At 41.8% G+C, this 14,710-nt stretch overlaps 2 protein-coding genes across 2 annotated transcripts; one reads left to right on the top strand and one right to left on the bottom strand.

The window, feature by feature from the left end:
* Positions 1–39: 39 nt before the first annotated feature.
* LOC106914187 (kelch-like protein 12) lies at positions 40–6,210 on the bottom strand. Its single transcript, XM_014980815.2, has 5 exons — positions 5,736–6,210; positions 5,346–5,499; positions 5,184–5,262; positions 2,858–3,085; positions 40–2,006 (listed from the first exon to the last, which is right to left on the bottom strand). The coding sequence occupies exons 2-5, from the start codon at positions 5,497–5,499 to the stop codon at positions 509–511; spliced, it is 1,959 nt and encodes a 652-aa protein (XP_014836301.2). The 5' UTR covers positions 5,736–6,210; the 3' UTR covers positions 40–508.
* A 1,387-nt stretch (positions 6,211–7,597) lies between these two features.
* sars2 (seryl-tRNA synthetase 2, mitochondrial) lies at positions 7,598–14,663 on the top strand. Its single transcript, XM_014980816.2, has 16 exons — positions 7,598–7,930; positions 8,028–8,123; positions 10,224–10,253; positions 10,360–10,500; positions 10,608–10,662; positions 10,751–10,814; positions 10,897–11,002; positions 11,111–11,158; positions 11,970–12,078; positions 12,273–12,318; positions 12,403–12,490; positions 12,620–12,732; positions 13,282–13,375; positions 13,513–13,605; positions 13,690–13,755; positions 14,380–14,663. The coding sequence occupies exons 1-16, from the start codon at positions 7,598–7,600 to the stop codon at positions 14,518–14,520; spliced, it is 1,623 nt and encodes a 540-aa protein (XP_014836302.2). The 3' UTR covers positions 14,521–14,663.
* The last annotated feature ends 47 nt before the right edge of the window (positions 14,664–14,710 follow it).

Genomic DNA, 14,710 nt, shown 5'->3' with positions numbered 1-14,710 from the left:
TGAACTGAATGTTGTCTGAATTAACAAAGGGCAAGAAAATGTGCTGAATGTAATATTTTCCTATGAAGTTTATTTGTGTAGCCCTTAACTGCAGTGTCACCGCACATCACAGGCCCAGATAGGACGTAAGATCAGTTTTAACACATCATAAAACATTTCAGTTTCTAAACAACGCAATGAGAAAAAGAAAATTCACAGCATTATTGATTTTTAAATAGCTTCAAAAATATAACAAGAGCAAAAAGCCAAAAATGTCACATTTTCTTCTTTGAAAGGAATTTATTTCCTTTGATAATTGGTGAACTAGGAAACATTCAGGTGCCCAACTCTCCTCTTTGACTATCAGAGATAATCCCTTTTACAGGATCTAATCTGTTATAGGCCTGCATGGTGGCTGCACACATGTAGAAAAGTAGATATTCTGCTTTAAATTAATTAAAACAACAACATTGCATGAGATCATTAAGCAGCCAAAGAAAGGCTGCCTCTGCCGGGGTTTTCTGTCGAGTTAGTCGTTGGGCTTCTTGCAGTTTTCTTTGGCTAGTCTCAGTCTGGACAGGATGTGCTTTTTGGGGAATTTAAGAGTGGTACACCCGAACTGACTGACCCCTCCAGTCTCTCCGGGAAGTTTTTCCCGCCTCTGCACCCAGCTGCGCCAGCCAGGCTTCCAGCAGTACACGCTGTCGTAGAAACGCGAGCCGTTTTCTCCGCCCAGCACGTAAATCCTCCTCTTCCACCGAGCGACGCCCCCTGCAGCTATCCGCCGCGGCAAACCGGGGAAGACGACAGGACTCGGAGCCCGGTCACTTCCACCGCAGGCGACCCCCCGTTGCTCTGCGCTGACCATCACCCCTCCTCCTGTCACCTCCCTTTCCACCCCTGTCCCCCTCCCCTCTCTGAAGAACAGGACGCGACCCGTTGCATCTAAAGTCTCCAGGTTGGTGTAATTCCCATCCAGGAACTTGGTGGTATCCCTCATGTATCCTCCGATGGCGCAGACCCCTCCTCTCACCGCCACGCCTCCAGCGAGGCATGTGGTGCCGGAGTCCAGCGCTACCCGTGTCCAGCAGTCGGTCAAGGTGTGATAAATGAGCACACCTGAGTGCACCACCGCCCTGTTCTGTTCAAGCGTGGTCCCGCCCAGGAGGTAGAGGCGTCCACGCAGAGCCGCGCAGGCAAACGCTCGCAGAGGGAGCGGGAGTCGCGGCCCGGGACCCCACTGCAGTGAAGTCAGGTCCAGTGCTTCACTGGAGTCCAGCAGGGCGGAGCGGTTACAGCCGCCCAAGGCGTAGAGCGACTCGCCGCAGCCCAGTAGGCCCAGCATGGCTCGGGGTTGGCCCATCGCAGGCCTTTCTATCCATCTGTCCAACACGGCGTCGTACTCGTGCACGGCGGCAGAGACGGAGCCGGTCCGGAGGATCCCCCCGGCTACAAACAACCTGTCCCCCACCGCCGTGCACCCCGGGCTCACCAGAGAACACAGCGCCGCTAACTTCTCCCACTTCCCTGTCCGAGGGTCAAAGCAGTCCACAGTGTACTCCTTCAGAGCCAAGTTCTCATCTTCCCGAGGTGTCAGATCCACGCAGACAATCTTTTTCTCAAACATGCCTTCCCTTGGTCTCAGAGGGCCCCCCAGGCCCTCTCCAGCTGCAGCGGGCCCCAGCTCCTGGCTCAGCCGTCGGGTCTCCTCCTGGGACAGCAGTCCCGGGCGCAGGTGGTGCAGCAGCGCCGGCATGTAGGCGTAGCGATCCAAAGGCTGGTGCTCCGCCCAGCGCCGAGCCGCGTCATAAACCTCGGCTTCGGAGTCCACTCCAAGGCGGTCAGAGCTCAGCAGGCTGCCCAGGGTGCCGTGGTCGAGCAGCAGGAAGTCCTTCTGCCGCGCCACCCGGGGGAAGTGCTGCGCAACCAGTCGCAGGGAGGCACGCAGCAGCAGCTGGTCGTGATGCGAGCGAGCCAGCGAGTACATGCCGAGGCAGTTCTCCACTGAGAGGTGCTCGAACAGAAACCTGGAGAGATTAAAAGGAGGATGGTGAAACCTCTGGATGACACCAACACAAAATGCCTTCAGCCTTCGATGGATTTTTTTTTTTTTTACATTATTTTTTCCATTGATACCATTCATACATTCATTACGCTCTTAATAATAGTGGAAATGCAAGGCGCACTTATGCAGTCTAAGTTTGTATGGACTCCAATTACACATATATATTTGTAAATGAATAAATACATGATCCAAACATTTAGGTCAGACTCAAATGACTGAACAGTTAAGTCCGGTAAGACAAATCAACAATTTAATCTTATTTGTCAGGGTCACACCTTTTATATTTTACTGGAATTTTAAGTGACCCACCAACAAAACCCCCAATAAAATACAGAAGTGAAATAACTGCAATGGCGTTAAAACTCCATTTAATTATTATTATTATTATTTTATTAAAAGGGGTGGTATTTTGTATTTTTCAGACACACAGACATTTTATAGCACAATCAAGTATATGTTACCTTCAGTTGTTATAAAATACTGTATATATCAAATATGACTTAAAAGAAATTTGACAATTTGAAATGTGGCCTCTGTCTCTTTAAGAAGCCTCTGCTCTTTCCGACACTCCGATTCAGCTAGTTATCACAAAAATGCTTCTAATTTTACCGTTTACAACTGTTCTTAGGAGCGTTGGACTAACAACTAGTATGTATGATCAACTCAGCAGACTCGCAGTTGCACCAGGTGTTTGTGGAAATAACATATCATTATAGCATGACATAGAGCTAAAAAAAAGTCTATTTTACATAATACTGCACCCCTTTCAAAAGCTAAAGCATAAAAACCTGAACCATAGAGGTTCAACCCTACCTGGAGCACAGGTCCTGAAGGGGCATGACCTGAAGTCGGTTGGCAGCCACAAACAAGTCCTCGGCCGTCTCCAGAGAGAGACCGGCCTCACCCGTGTAAACAAACTGGATGACAGTCTCCATGACAGACGGCGTCACTTCCTCCAGACGGATCTCGTTGAGGCGAGACTCCACCAGAGGGCTGGTGAACATTGCCCGGAAGTATGGACTCACAGCTGCTAACAGGACTCTGAGACGCAGAGGGACAGAGGACATGTCCATATTCATCACAAACAATATGCTTTGTTTGGTCTTAGTAATTACTATTTCTTATTACATTAATTAACCCATCAGTTGTGGGTGATTATTATGATTCCTAGGGTATGATAAACCACAAAATTTTTATTATTTCATGCGTTTACATCACAAAAGCAACAACCTTTTCCTACTGTTGCTAAACACGATAAAATATTGATTATTACACTCGGAATTTTGTTATTTCAATGATTTTCTAAATTTATATTGTGATTTTAATTCATGTTATTATTCATAATGGAATTGTTGCTATGCATTTTTCTGTTTGTGTCACCTCGCTTTCTGATTGGCTACATTCAGAGAACATCACACATGCTGTGATACCAAGACAATTCAACATGTTGAATATCCCCAATTTGAAGTCAGAGTGGTCCCGATCAAGCGGACTAGATCACTCTTAACGCCACACACAGAAGCAACGTCTCCTAAAATTATCTTTAGCACCTAGGCCTGTCACGATAACAAATTTTGCTGGACAATTAATTGTCTAAAATAATTATTGCGATAAACGATAATATTGCTTCAAGACCTTTTGACACTGATTTCATGGAAATGACAAAAATACATGCAATTTCCTGATAGATACACCTTATTTTCAAAGTAACACGTAACACTGGAACTGATAAACTAAAACAAAACAACGAAAAACAAAAATAAAATGGATTCTCAGTCTCCATTAACAGAAAAACGTACTTGAATAAAAACTAAACAATAAATAGTGCATTCAACCAAAAGAGTGCAGATTATGAAGTCTGTATTGCCCTTCAGTAATGTCTAGATTTAAATAGAAAAACAGGCACATCCAACTACCTAATGCAATAGTTCACAATACACAATTTTTTGCCCGTTTTCCCCTTATGACAATCTTAGATCGTTGGCCGATCTTAGCGATCGGCAGTGTGTGGTGTGATAGTCGTGGCCGCTCCGATCTAAATCAGGGGTTTTCCCCGACTGGGAGCTAAACGCTGAATGTGACAGGTAGCCAATCAGAAAGCCGGATTCTCCTCCTGCTTTCTGAGGGGAAATTATGGAGGGGAATCCCAAACAGCTGACACGGCGCAACCCGAAGTCCAGCGGACATCTGAGATGATATGTGGAAACAACATTAATATTTATTTATTTCGTGCAAAGAATATAGAAATGACAAGGGAAGGAGTTGAAGCCAAATTGCTACCGCAGTTGATAAACCCGGTAAGTTTTCAGCTGTTCTTCGTTAACGTGACTAAATAGGTTATAATGATTTTCATTCAGTCAGGACTTTACGCTGATTCTAGTAAAGCATTGATTAATGCCTGATATTAAAATTAGTTAATTGGACTTGCAGCCGTTATTTTGTGCCCATGTGGCTGGACAACACACGGCACGACGAACCCGATCGAACCATTATACCTAGGATTTCTGTGGCTAATGTGTCTCTCAGGTTTTGAAAATAGGCCGACAGTCGGCCAACAACTCGTGTAATGTGCGCTGGACATTAGACTAAGGAAATGAGGAAGGGAGGGTAAGTGGAGAGCACCGGAGTTGAGCCTTTTTTATTCAGTGTCATCAACAGAAAGAAAAAAAGGCAGGAAGAGACGATAAAGACGATAATTAAAATGAGGTCGATAGGTTTAATTTATCGTTCGATTAATTGATTTATCGTTTATCGCGACAGGCCTATTAGCACCATCACAATGATCAGAATGTCCTTAAGACTGTTGGAAGGATAAGGTCGTCATTAAAATCTTGTCATGTGAACCAGACAGTCACCATGAGGGTGTGATTTTCAGGATTGTAAATATTTCTAAAATTTATTTCCGAAGGAAAGTCTTCTTTGAGCCAGCTGACAGACAGTGTGCAGCAACAATTAGGGAGTGTTATGTACTCCATAATTCACTCAGCTGATGGAACTCTTTAAAAATACTTTAAAAAGAATTTAACATTTCTGTAATTTTGAAAGCACAGCTTTTAGGATATCTTGATACAGGTAACTGACGCATGCCTAGTTGCTATAGTAACCCACGGAACTATAAAGCAATGTTACCCAACTGCACCTGTGACACATGAACTTTTTTCCTTCAACAAGCAATGTAACATCACACAGCTGCTGAGCATCTAGGAGCTGCTTTAACCCTAAAACACAGAAAGAGACCGAAATTAGAACACAGGCAGGAATGGGAGGAGAGACAGACCGGCGAAGACAGAGACCTCCTCACCATGGGTAATGTAGTCCCCCAGTGGGGTGGTGCTATCATCTGGGAAGTCCTCCTCCTCTGAGTCGCTGTCTGAGAGAGGCTCCCCTCCTCCCCCGTCCCCGTCCTGCCATGGCTGGGGACGCCAGGTGACTGTGCCCCCGCGCACAGCGTTCATCTGAGGAGCAGACACAACATGAATTGAAAACATGGTCTTCTGCTAAAAGGAACGGAAAAAAGGATCACCTTAAATATTTTTACTGGGAAAAAATTAATGACTGATTTTTTACATGCATGTACATGTAGGTTCATATTGATTGTTCCAGCTTCTATGTTTATTTTTTATTAAATTCTGAGTGTGAAAGAGTTGAAAACCAAGCTCCAGTGGTAGCAACGGTTTACTGCTTTATATACCTTTGCTCTCCTTCTTGTTTCCACCGTGAAAGCTGGGTGGGCCTCTCTCAGCAGAAAAAAAATAATAAGTCCGTTTGGAGCAGACAAACTGTGAAAAAGCAACCGGGTTGTTAATGGAAACCTGGGAGCATTTGAATTTCCTCCGTCCTCTGGGCTCAACCGAATTGCTTGTACCCCGGCCTGTAGTGCTGCCTCGTTAGGCTAGTTTCTGCTCATGGAGCCCGGTGTAACACCATCCCTACCTACAGACCGACAGGGTAATCTCACAAGGAAACTCTTGGAGTCTTATCTAAAGATGCATATTTGCAACGCATATCTGTTTCCTGAAACAGAGAGCCACCAATACGCTCAGCTGGAGGGTGAAGCGGTAAAAAGTGGAGTTGTGGCCAGAAACCGAGCCCGGACTTGAGCTTCCGTCGGCCGCTCTTGTCATGTCTGAACCGGATTACCGCAACGTTCGATTGTCGCTCACTCTGATTGGCTGAGTTTGCCTCGTGACAATTGTTTGCTGATGATCCGTTTCCTGTCGAATAGAAAAAGTTATAATATATTTATATATAATATTTTGTAAAGGGGACCTGGGTGCAGTTATTTTGGTTTAAAACCACGGGATTTTCGTTAAAATCCTGTGATTTTATGTTTGTAACAGTAGCTATGGTAACAGAAACTGAGGAGGTTAACAGCAATGAATGAAATGGTTAACAACAAGGCACAAAAATGCATAAAAGCAACTTACATTTAGGTTCAGTCAATCAGGGAACAAGGTAATGGCGATTTAAGTATATTTGAATGTCTTAAATTGTTTATGAAAATTCCGATTGCTTGCATATTAAATGAATTGTACCAATGCTTAATAAATAGTAAAAACGATTGTATTTTTATTTTTTCTTGTTTATTTTTATTTTTTCTTTACTGTAGTTGATGAGAAATAAAAAAAATAAAATAATTTTCTTGTTTTTAATTTTTTTTTCACAATATTTGTTTCCCACCTGATTTCCGCATCCGTGGGGCATTCAAGGTAGATACCGAACAGTTTCAGTCAGGTCAATAAAACAGAAAAAAAATAAATAAATAGAGAGATCCATACTGGTCTATGAATGCTCTGGCAATTACAGGTTAACATAAGAAACCAGAAACATATATATATATATATATATATATATATAATACACATATGAAGCACAATTTCATAAAACTACACTGTCTATCTTCATGGTAAAAAGACAACAACAAAAGAGTGAACATTTAAATGATCATATATTTATTTAATAAACCAAACCATAACAAAAATCAAACAAACATAAATCACTGGAAAAGTGAAGCATACATATTTCTCCCATTGTAACACCCGCTGCACTCCAAGATAAAGCAAGATTAGATGCTTTTATTCAACCCATGATGTCACAGCTAAAAGTAGCAGGATAGAAAATTTTAAATACCGAGCTCACATGCATTAAAATGGCAACAATTAAAAATATTAATGTCATCACCTAAACTTAAAGAAGTAGAAATATATATATTTGATCATTTTGCATAAAGGCAGATTTCTTAGACCTGTATAAACCAGGTGTAAGCTTTTATGTCCAGCTTATGTGTGATCAGAAATTTTCCATGTGAAAACCCTTGGCTCCTGTTTTGTTCTTTATTTTTTTTGTCTTTTATTTATTAAGTTATTTATTTAGCGCATTTTTCATAGGTTTTTGAATGACAATTAATGCTAAACTGCAATGCTCTCTAATATATAAATAAAATAAAGAAAGCAATGTAAAGTTTGAATTTTAATTCATCCCACTTTTCTACATCCTATACGAACTCAATCACATAAGTGCTAAAACGTTCAGCGGGAGTCTCAACTGATGTGAATGAAGCTAAATATTCCGGGGTTCCTTGAATCCAGCATGCTCTGCATGAGAAACATGGCGACCTGCATCAGTTTGGTTGCAAGAGTTAGAGTCGTCACTCTGACAGTGTTACAACCTATAGGCAGACAGTTGTTTTCCAGGCGGAGGGGCTGCGGTGTTGTCCCGCATCGCCTCCGGCATGGGGTCCGCAGCAGTCTGTACGAGCATGTCCTGGAAGGCTACAGCGACAAGCCCGAGCTGGACATGGGAGCGGTGTGTGAGGAGACCGACAAAGTCATTGCTAATGTGGAGAACAGGAAGGGCGACCTTCGAGGCGACGATGTCAGGAAAATTGTAAGGCATTTAAACTGTCACAATGTCTTCTATGCAGCAAGTAGCTTTGTTTAAATGACACTGACTTACCTTCCCCCTCGTATTTGTATTGCTTCAGGTGAGTGTGTGGCAGGAGCTCCAAGCTGTGAGGACAGAAATCTCTAAGCTGGAAAAGGAGAAATTACGCATCAGTGAGACAGTCAGAACTCTTGTGGTGAGGTTTATTTTTCACCAGTTAGAAATTGAATCCACAAATCTTCATTTATACAGGTGCTGGTCATAAAATTAGAATATTGTGATAAAGTTCATTATTTTCCATAATGTCATGATAAAAATTAAATTGTCATATATTTTAGATTCATTGCACACCAACTGAAATATTTCAGGTCTTTTATTGTTTTAATTTTGATGATTTTGGCAAACAGCTCATGAAAACCCAAAATCCCTGTCTCAAAAAATTAGAATATTATGAAAAGGTTCTCTGAACGAGCAATAAAAATAATCATCTGAATCAACAAAGTAACTCTAAACACCTGAAAAAGATTCCTGAGGCCTTTAAAAGCTCCCAGCCTGGTTCATTACTCAAAACCGCAATCATGGGTCAGACTGCTGACCTGACTGCTGTCCAGAAGGCCATCACTGACATCCTCAAGCAAGAGGGTGAGAAACAGAAAGAAATTTCTGAACGAATCGGCTGTTTGCAGAGTGTTATATCAAGGCACCTCAGTGGGAAGTCAGTAGGAAGGAAAAAGTGTGGCAGAAAACGCTACACAACGAGAAGAGGTGACCGGACCCTGAGGAAGATTGTGGAGAAGGGCCGATTCCAGACCTTGGGGGAAGCAGTGGACTGAGTCTGGAGTAGAAACATCCAGAGCCACTGTGCACAGGCGTGTGCAGGAAATGAGCTACAGGTGCCGCATTCCCCAGGTCAAAGGTCAAGCCACTTTTGAACCAGAAACAGCGGCAGAAGCGCCTGACCTGGGCTACAGAGAAGCAGCACTTTGGACCACTGTTGTTCAGTGGTCCAAAGTACTTTTTTCGGATGAAAGCAAACTTTGCATGTCATTCGGAAATCAAAGTGCCAGACTCTGGAGGAAGACTGGGGAGAAGGAAATGCCAAAATGCCAGAAGTCCAGTGTCAAGTACCCACAGTCAGTGATGGTCTGGGTGCCATGTCAGCTGCTGGTGTTGGTCCACTGGGTTTTATCAAGGGCAGGATCAATGCAGCAGCTATCAGAAGATTTTGGAGCACTTCATGCTTCCATCTGCTGAAAAGTTTTATGGAGATGAAAATTTAATTTGGTCTGGAATCGGCCCTTCTCCACAATCTTCCTCAGGGTCCGGTCACCTCTTCTCGTTGTGTAGCGTTTTCTGCCACACTTTTTCCTTCCTACTGACTTCCCACTGAGGTGCCTTGATATAACACTCTGCAAACAGCCGATTCGTTCAGAAATTTCTGTTTCTCACCCTCTTGCTTGAGGATGTCAGTGATGGCCTTCTGGACAGCAGTCAGGTCAGCAGTCTGACCCATGATTGCGGTTTTGAGTAATGAACCAGGCTGGGAGTTTTTAAAGGCCTCAGGAATCTTTTTCAGGTGTTTAGAGTTACTTTGTTGATTCAGATGATTATTTTTATTGCTCGTTCAGAGAACCTTTTCATAATATTCTAATTTTTTGAGACAGGGATTTTGGGTTTTCATGAGCTGTTTGCCAAAATCATCAAAATTAAAACAATAAAAGACCTGAAATATTTCAGTTGGTGTGCAATGAATCTAAAATATATGACAATTTAATTTTTATCATGACATTATGGAAAATAATGAACTTTATCACAATATTCTAATTTTATGACCAGCACCTGTATATGCTCTGATCTGATTCAGCTTGACTTGATGCGACAAGATAAAGCAAAGAAATGACAAGTTTATGGAAAAGACACTCAATCGGATTAATCGTGATGAATTGATTATTGAAATAATTGTCAACTAATTAAGCAATCGATTAATCGCTAACTTTAATATATAGATTCTAAAATATACAATTTGCTGAAAGAACAACTCTGTCAGACCAACAATTAAGTCAAAAGTTTACAAAGAATATACATTAAAATTAATAACCTTTTTTGGGTGTAAATATGTTCTGTACAGAGGTCCTGAAGTGGCATAGTTTTAGCTTCAGCTAGTTCAATAACAATAATAATAATAAATCTCTTATTATGTAGTTTTTACTATCCAATATAAAATATGCTTAAGTAGTTAGATGAAAAATCTGCAGAATGTGCCTGTTTCTAAATATTCTTATAATTATTTCTACAGAAGCAAAAAGACAAGGACGTCCTCGCTAATGTAAGTGCAACCTCAGGACCCAGTTTCTCTTTTGGTTACTCCAAATGACCCAGTGAGGTTGAATGTATTGCATCTTTTATGTCTGACTGAGTTGTTTCTGCTGCAGCTTCCAGAGTACACCCAGGCCCTGCAGAAGGGCCGCGACGTCCGCAACAGACTGAACCAGCTCTACCTTAGAGATGCCGAACTGGACCAGGAGCACTACAGCCAAGCGCTCCGACTGCCCAACAACACACACCCTGATGTGGTGAGAACTTAACGAACTAATCCCAAGCGTTTCTAATGAGGTTTTGGTGTGCAGCAGAAGTTGTGGAAGTGAAGTTTCCCTTTTCGTCTTTTTTTTTTTTTTTTAAGCCGGTTGGAGATGAGAGCCAGGCTAGGGTGGTGGAGTTGGTTGGAAGGAAAGCAGGTGAGTGATGTTAATGGTAAATTAAAAAATGGCTTTAAAGGCTTTATCGTTATGCTTACCAAAGAAAACGGTCTTGCTTTGTTTGCAGAATTTGACTTCAAGCCTCGAGGCCACGTAGAGCTCGGTGAGGCGTTGGGCCTCATCAGGCAGAGGTAGGCTGAAATTCACCCAATGTGCTCAATACTTGTGTAGCACAAGTGAGAGTGTTCATAGTCTGTCTGTCGTCTGCTGCAGGCATTTGTCTCACGTCTCCGGTCACCGGTCCTACTATTTGAGAGGAGCGGGAGCCAAACTTCAAATCGCACTCCAGAACTTTGCTCTGGACACTTTGCAGCGACGGGTACGATTATGGTTTGGAGAAATCTTCTGCAATCGATGCGAAACAAGTAAAGTCATTGTCCTCGGACAGAAAAAGCAGTGACAGCTGAGTTTTTTTCCTCTGCTGTAGGGCTTCGTTCCCATGGTTGTGCCGGACATGCTGAAGGCGGTGGTGTTTGTGAGTATCACATATGTCAGCTACAGTAGTAAAATCTTACTGAATGCCAGCAGTACGGGCTTAAATTAAATGCTTGTCAGATTGAGCTCCAGCTAGTCGTATGAAGCCATTTTTTTTAAGTCTTAATCTATTTTTGTTTGCAGGGTTTGGAAACAGTTTCACAGGCTGAACACTTTATTTTGTGAACTTAATGAATCTGAGTTTTTCCTACCAGTTTTTCAAGACTGTTCGCAGCAAAACAGCCACTGTCTTGGCTGCGGCAACTTTCTACCTGTCAGTCATGTGACTTGTTCTGCAAACTGTTTCATTATTTCCTCATGTTATTTAAGTCAATTACAAATTACTCAAAGTACTTTTATAGTCTTGTTTTTTTACTTGAAAGATTTCGAGTCGGCTTGTGCTTTATTTTGATTTATACACGTAAACTTTGGATTAGTTTGTATAAAGAGCAGCTGAAAAACAAGTCATTAAATTTTACATTTACACATTTTGCATCTGCAGAATTAAGAAGTTAAGTGTGTTCTACCCAGAACTCTTCATGTGGCCTAGTTTTAGTTTCACCTGGTTTGAATTTTGTAAACAATAATAAAAATTAAAAAAAAACTGCTATTAATGGTTAATTGTCACATGTTTATGTTCAAGACATCCTGATTAGTCCATCTTGCCATCTTTTTTCTGTAATCAAGAACAGAATGTTTGAAACTTTGCCTCTAAAATATTTGGTTTTGTTTTGTTTTTTTGTCCTGCCTGCTTTGGTTTTCTGTCCAGGATTTCAGTAATGTCTCCTATCCTCTCCTGTCTTCCTCCCCAGGAGGGTTGTGGGATGCAGCCGAACGCCCACCTCTCTCAGGTCTATTCCCTGGACCCGGCACGTTTCCCAGACCTCAACCTGGCTGGGACAGGTGAGGTCGGGGTGGCAGGTGAGGCTTTGCTCTCCTTTACATTGTCACTACACACACACACACCTCTGTTCCTCATGCTATCGAATAAACATTATAGCTCTTTAAAGCAAAGCCGCTAATAAATACTGAACATTTGCATTCCCATTACTGCTAGAAGAAGGTTTGTGCATAAATCAGTGTTGTGTGCTTCATTTTTATGTGTATTCCCACAGGTTATTTCATGGATCATGCAGTAAACTGGAAGGACCTGCCAGTCAGGTTAGAAGCTCTCCTCACTCCTTCATCCTTCAGATGGAGCGACTCCTATCTGTAACCGTGGCAGCGTGTCGTCTCTCACTGCAGGACGGTGTGCAGCAGTACCTGCTACAGGGCCGAGACGGACACCGGCAGAGAGGCGTGGGGACTTTACAGAGTTCACCACTTCAATAAGGTCAAACACAAAGGAGGTCTTACCTGGGGGAAGATTTTAAATGATCCTGAGAGGGAAAAATCCAATTGAAACAAATTAATTTTATTAAGCTGAGAAGCTCTGTTACAGTTCCCTCGTGTTGTACTTCAGGTTGAGATGTTTGGAGTGACGGCTAATGAGACGGGACAGGAGAGCTCACAGCTGTTGGAGGAATATGTCTCCTTGCAGAAGGAGATGTTTTCTGCGCTGGAGCTTCACTACCGGTGAGGAAACAAACAACTGTGCAGCATCAGAGATGATCTGAGATCACAAATAAAATGCAACAAAAATGTTGAACTTTTCAAATTTAGTTCTTTTGGAGCCTTACCTGAAATAAAAATCATCTAAATATGTTAGAAAACATACTAAATCCATTCTAGCTTCACTGCAATTAACTGGATTAATAAATAACAGATTTTACTGATGATCCACATTAAGTTATTTAAGGTTAAAAGTTGGAATGTCCCAATCAGAATTTTTATTATTTATTAGATTTAACATTTTGTCAGTGTCTAATAATGTGACTAAAGCTGTCATAGATTTATCATCTGTTTTTAAAGATGTAATTGAGTGGATGAGACATTAATCTCACATTTTGCTCCTGCCGGTGATATTTTAATGCAGAGCATTTTTTTGCTAGCGCTAGGCTAAAGCTTGCAAGTTTACTCTCTACGTTGATTTGACTTGTTGATAATTCATCTCAGTGTTGTTGTAGACATCTATTTGAGTCATGAGTACTTTTGTTGATATTGCTGTCATTGGTTTGGTTTCAGAGTGCTGGACATGCCCACTGAGGAGCTAGGCCTTCCCGCCTACAGGAAGTATGACATCGAAGCGTGGATGCCAGGGAGGAACAGCTACGGAGAGGTCAGCCTCATTACTGTCCCTCAACAGTCCAGATACGTCAGACATCTTTAATCACATCTGCTGAGTTAAAAATAAGCAGCTGTTGCTCTGAACGACTGATCAGGTTGATTTCTGAAGAGCTCTCTCCTGTGTATCAGGTTTCCAGCGCGTCCAACTGCACGGACTATCAGAGCAGACGCCTCAACATCCTGTATGAGAGGGAGGACGGCAGTCTGCAGTACGCCCACACGGTAAGGCTGCAGACCACTGCTGTGTGCGCCTGCTGCTCCACATTACACCATAAATCTACAGACTACTATTTCTCTTCAACCCAGGTGAACGCTACAGCGTGTGCAATTCCTCGAATGATTATTTCCATCCTGGAGACTCATCAGACCAAAGTAAGGCAGAAACCGCTTACATGATAAAAATGACTAAAATGACTAAGTCATACAGTACACTTGAGTAATTTAATAAAAAAATTGCCCTGTTCTGTACGTAAGCCAATAGAAAAATATATGAAAGAAAAATGGTGATAAAACATTTTTTTCTTAAAATGTAATACATTTCAAATATTACTTAGTCTCAAGGTTTAAGTATGAAAAAGCTTTTGTGAAAGTGTAAAAACAGATGAGAAATAAAACATTTCATATTAACGTTTATCAATTTAGAAAGCTATTGGCATTAGTAATCACTGATGTGAAAAACTTTAAAAGAGATCTGCTTCTCCATACAGGAAAAATATTACTAAATAAAAAGGTGCCCACTACACTAAAACCTTGCATCAATTTGCTCTGTCATAATCCTGCACAAATTTGTGCTAATTAATTCCTAATTAACTACATTTTGTAGTTGTAACAGAATGCAACAGTATTCAAAGCATGTGAACACTTTTTTTGTGCAGTATGTTTACAGCTTATGAAAATAGTGTTCTGTACAAACTCTCATTTTTTGTCCTGTCCATGCAAATCTTTTCCTCCATCTTCAGTTTTTTGGTAACTGACTTGGTGACTGTATGTCTTCAGGATAGAACCGTGCGTGTTCCTCAAGCCCTGCAGCCTTATCTGGGTCTGGAAGTAATAGAGCGGCCAAAGTACGCTCCTCTGAAATATATTGGACCCAACCAGCACAGTCGGCCACCCAGGCCTGGTCCTAATGCCAGATGAAAACCCAACCAGTCGACGCTTCTCCACTCAAACGGAGAGAAAAACTTGAACACATCGTCTTTCTGGTGAAACAGAGCAGTGCTGCTGAATTATTAAAAGTGGAAATGCTGTATGTCCTTTTTAATAAAATGAAATAAATCACACGGGTATGGTGAATTGTTTATATTTCTTTCTGAAGAGAAGAAGTTTA

This window comes from Poecilia mexicana, unplaced genomic scaffold (assembly GCF_051168715.1).
Source record: "Poecilia mexicana isolate PSO_F unplaced genomic scaffold, ASM5116871v1 scaffold_13, whole genome shotgun sequence".
Classification (NCBI taxonomy): domain Eukaryota; kingdom Metazoa; phylum Chordata; class Actinopteri; order Cyprinodontiformes; family Poeciliidae; genus Poecilia; species Poecilia mexicana.
The sequence above is the reverse complement of the archived record's forward strand: the minus strand, read 5'-3'. Positions and strand labels throughout refer to the sequence as shown.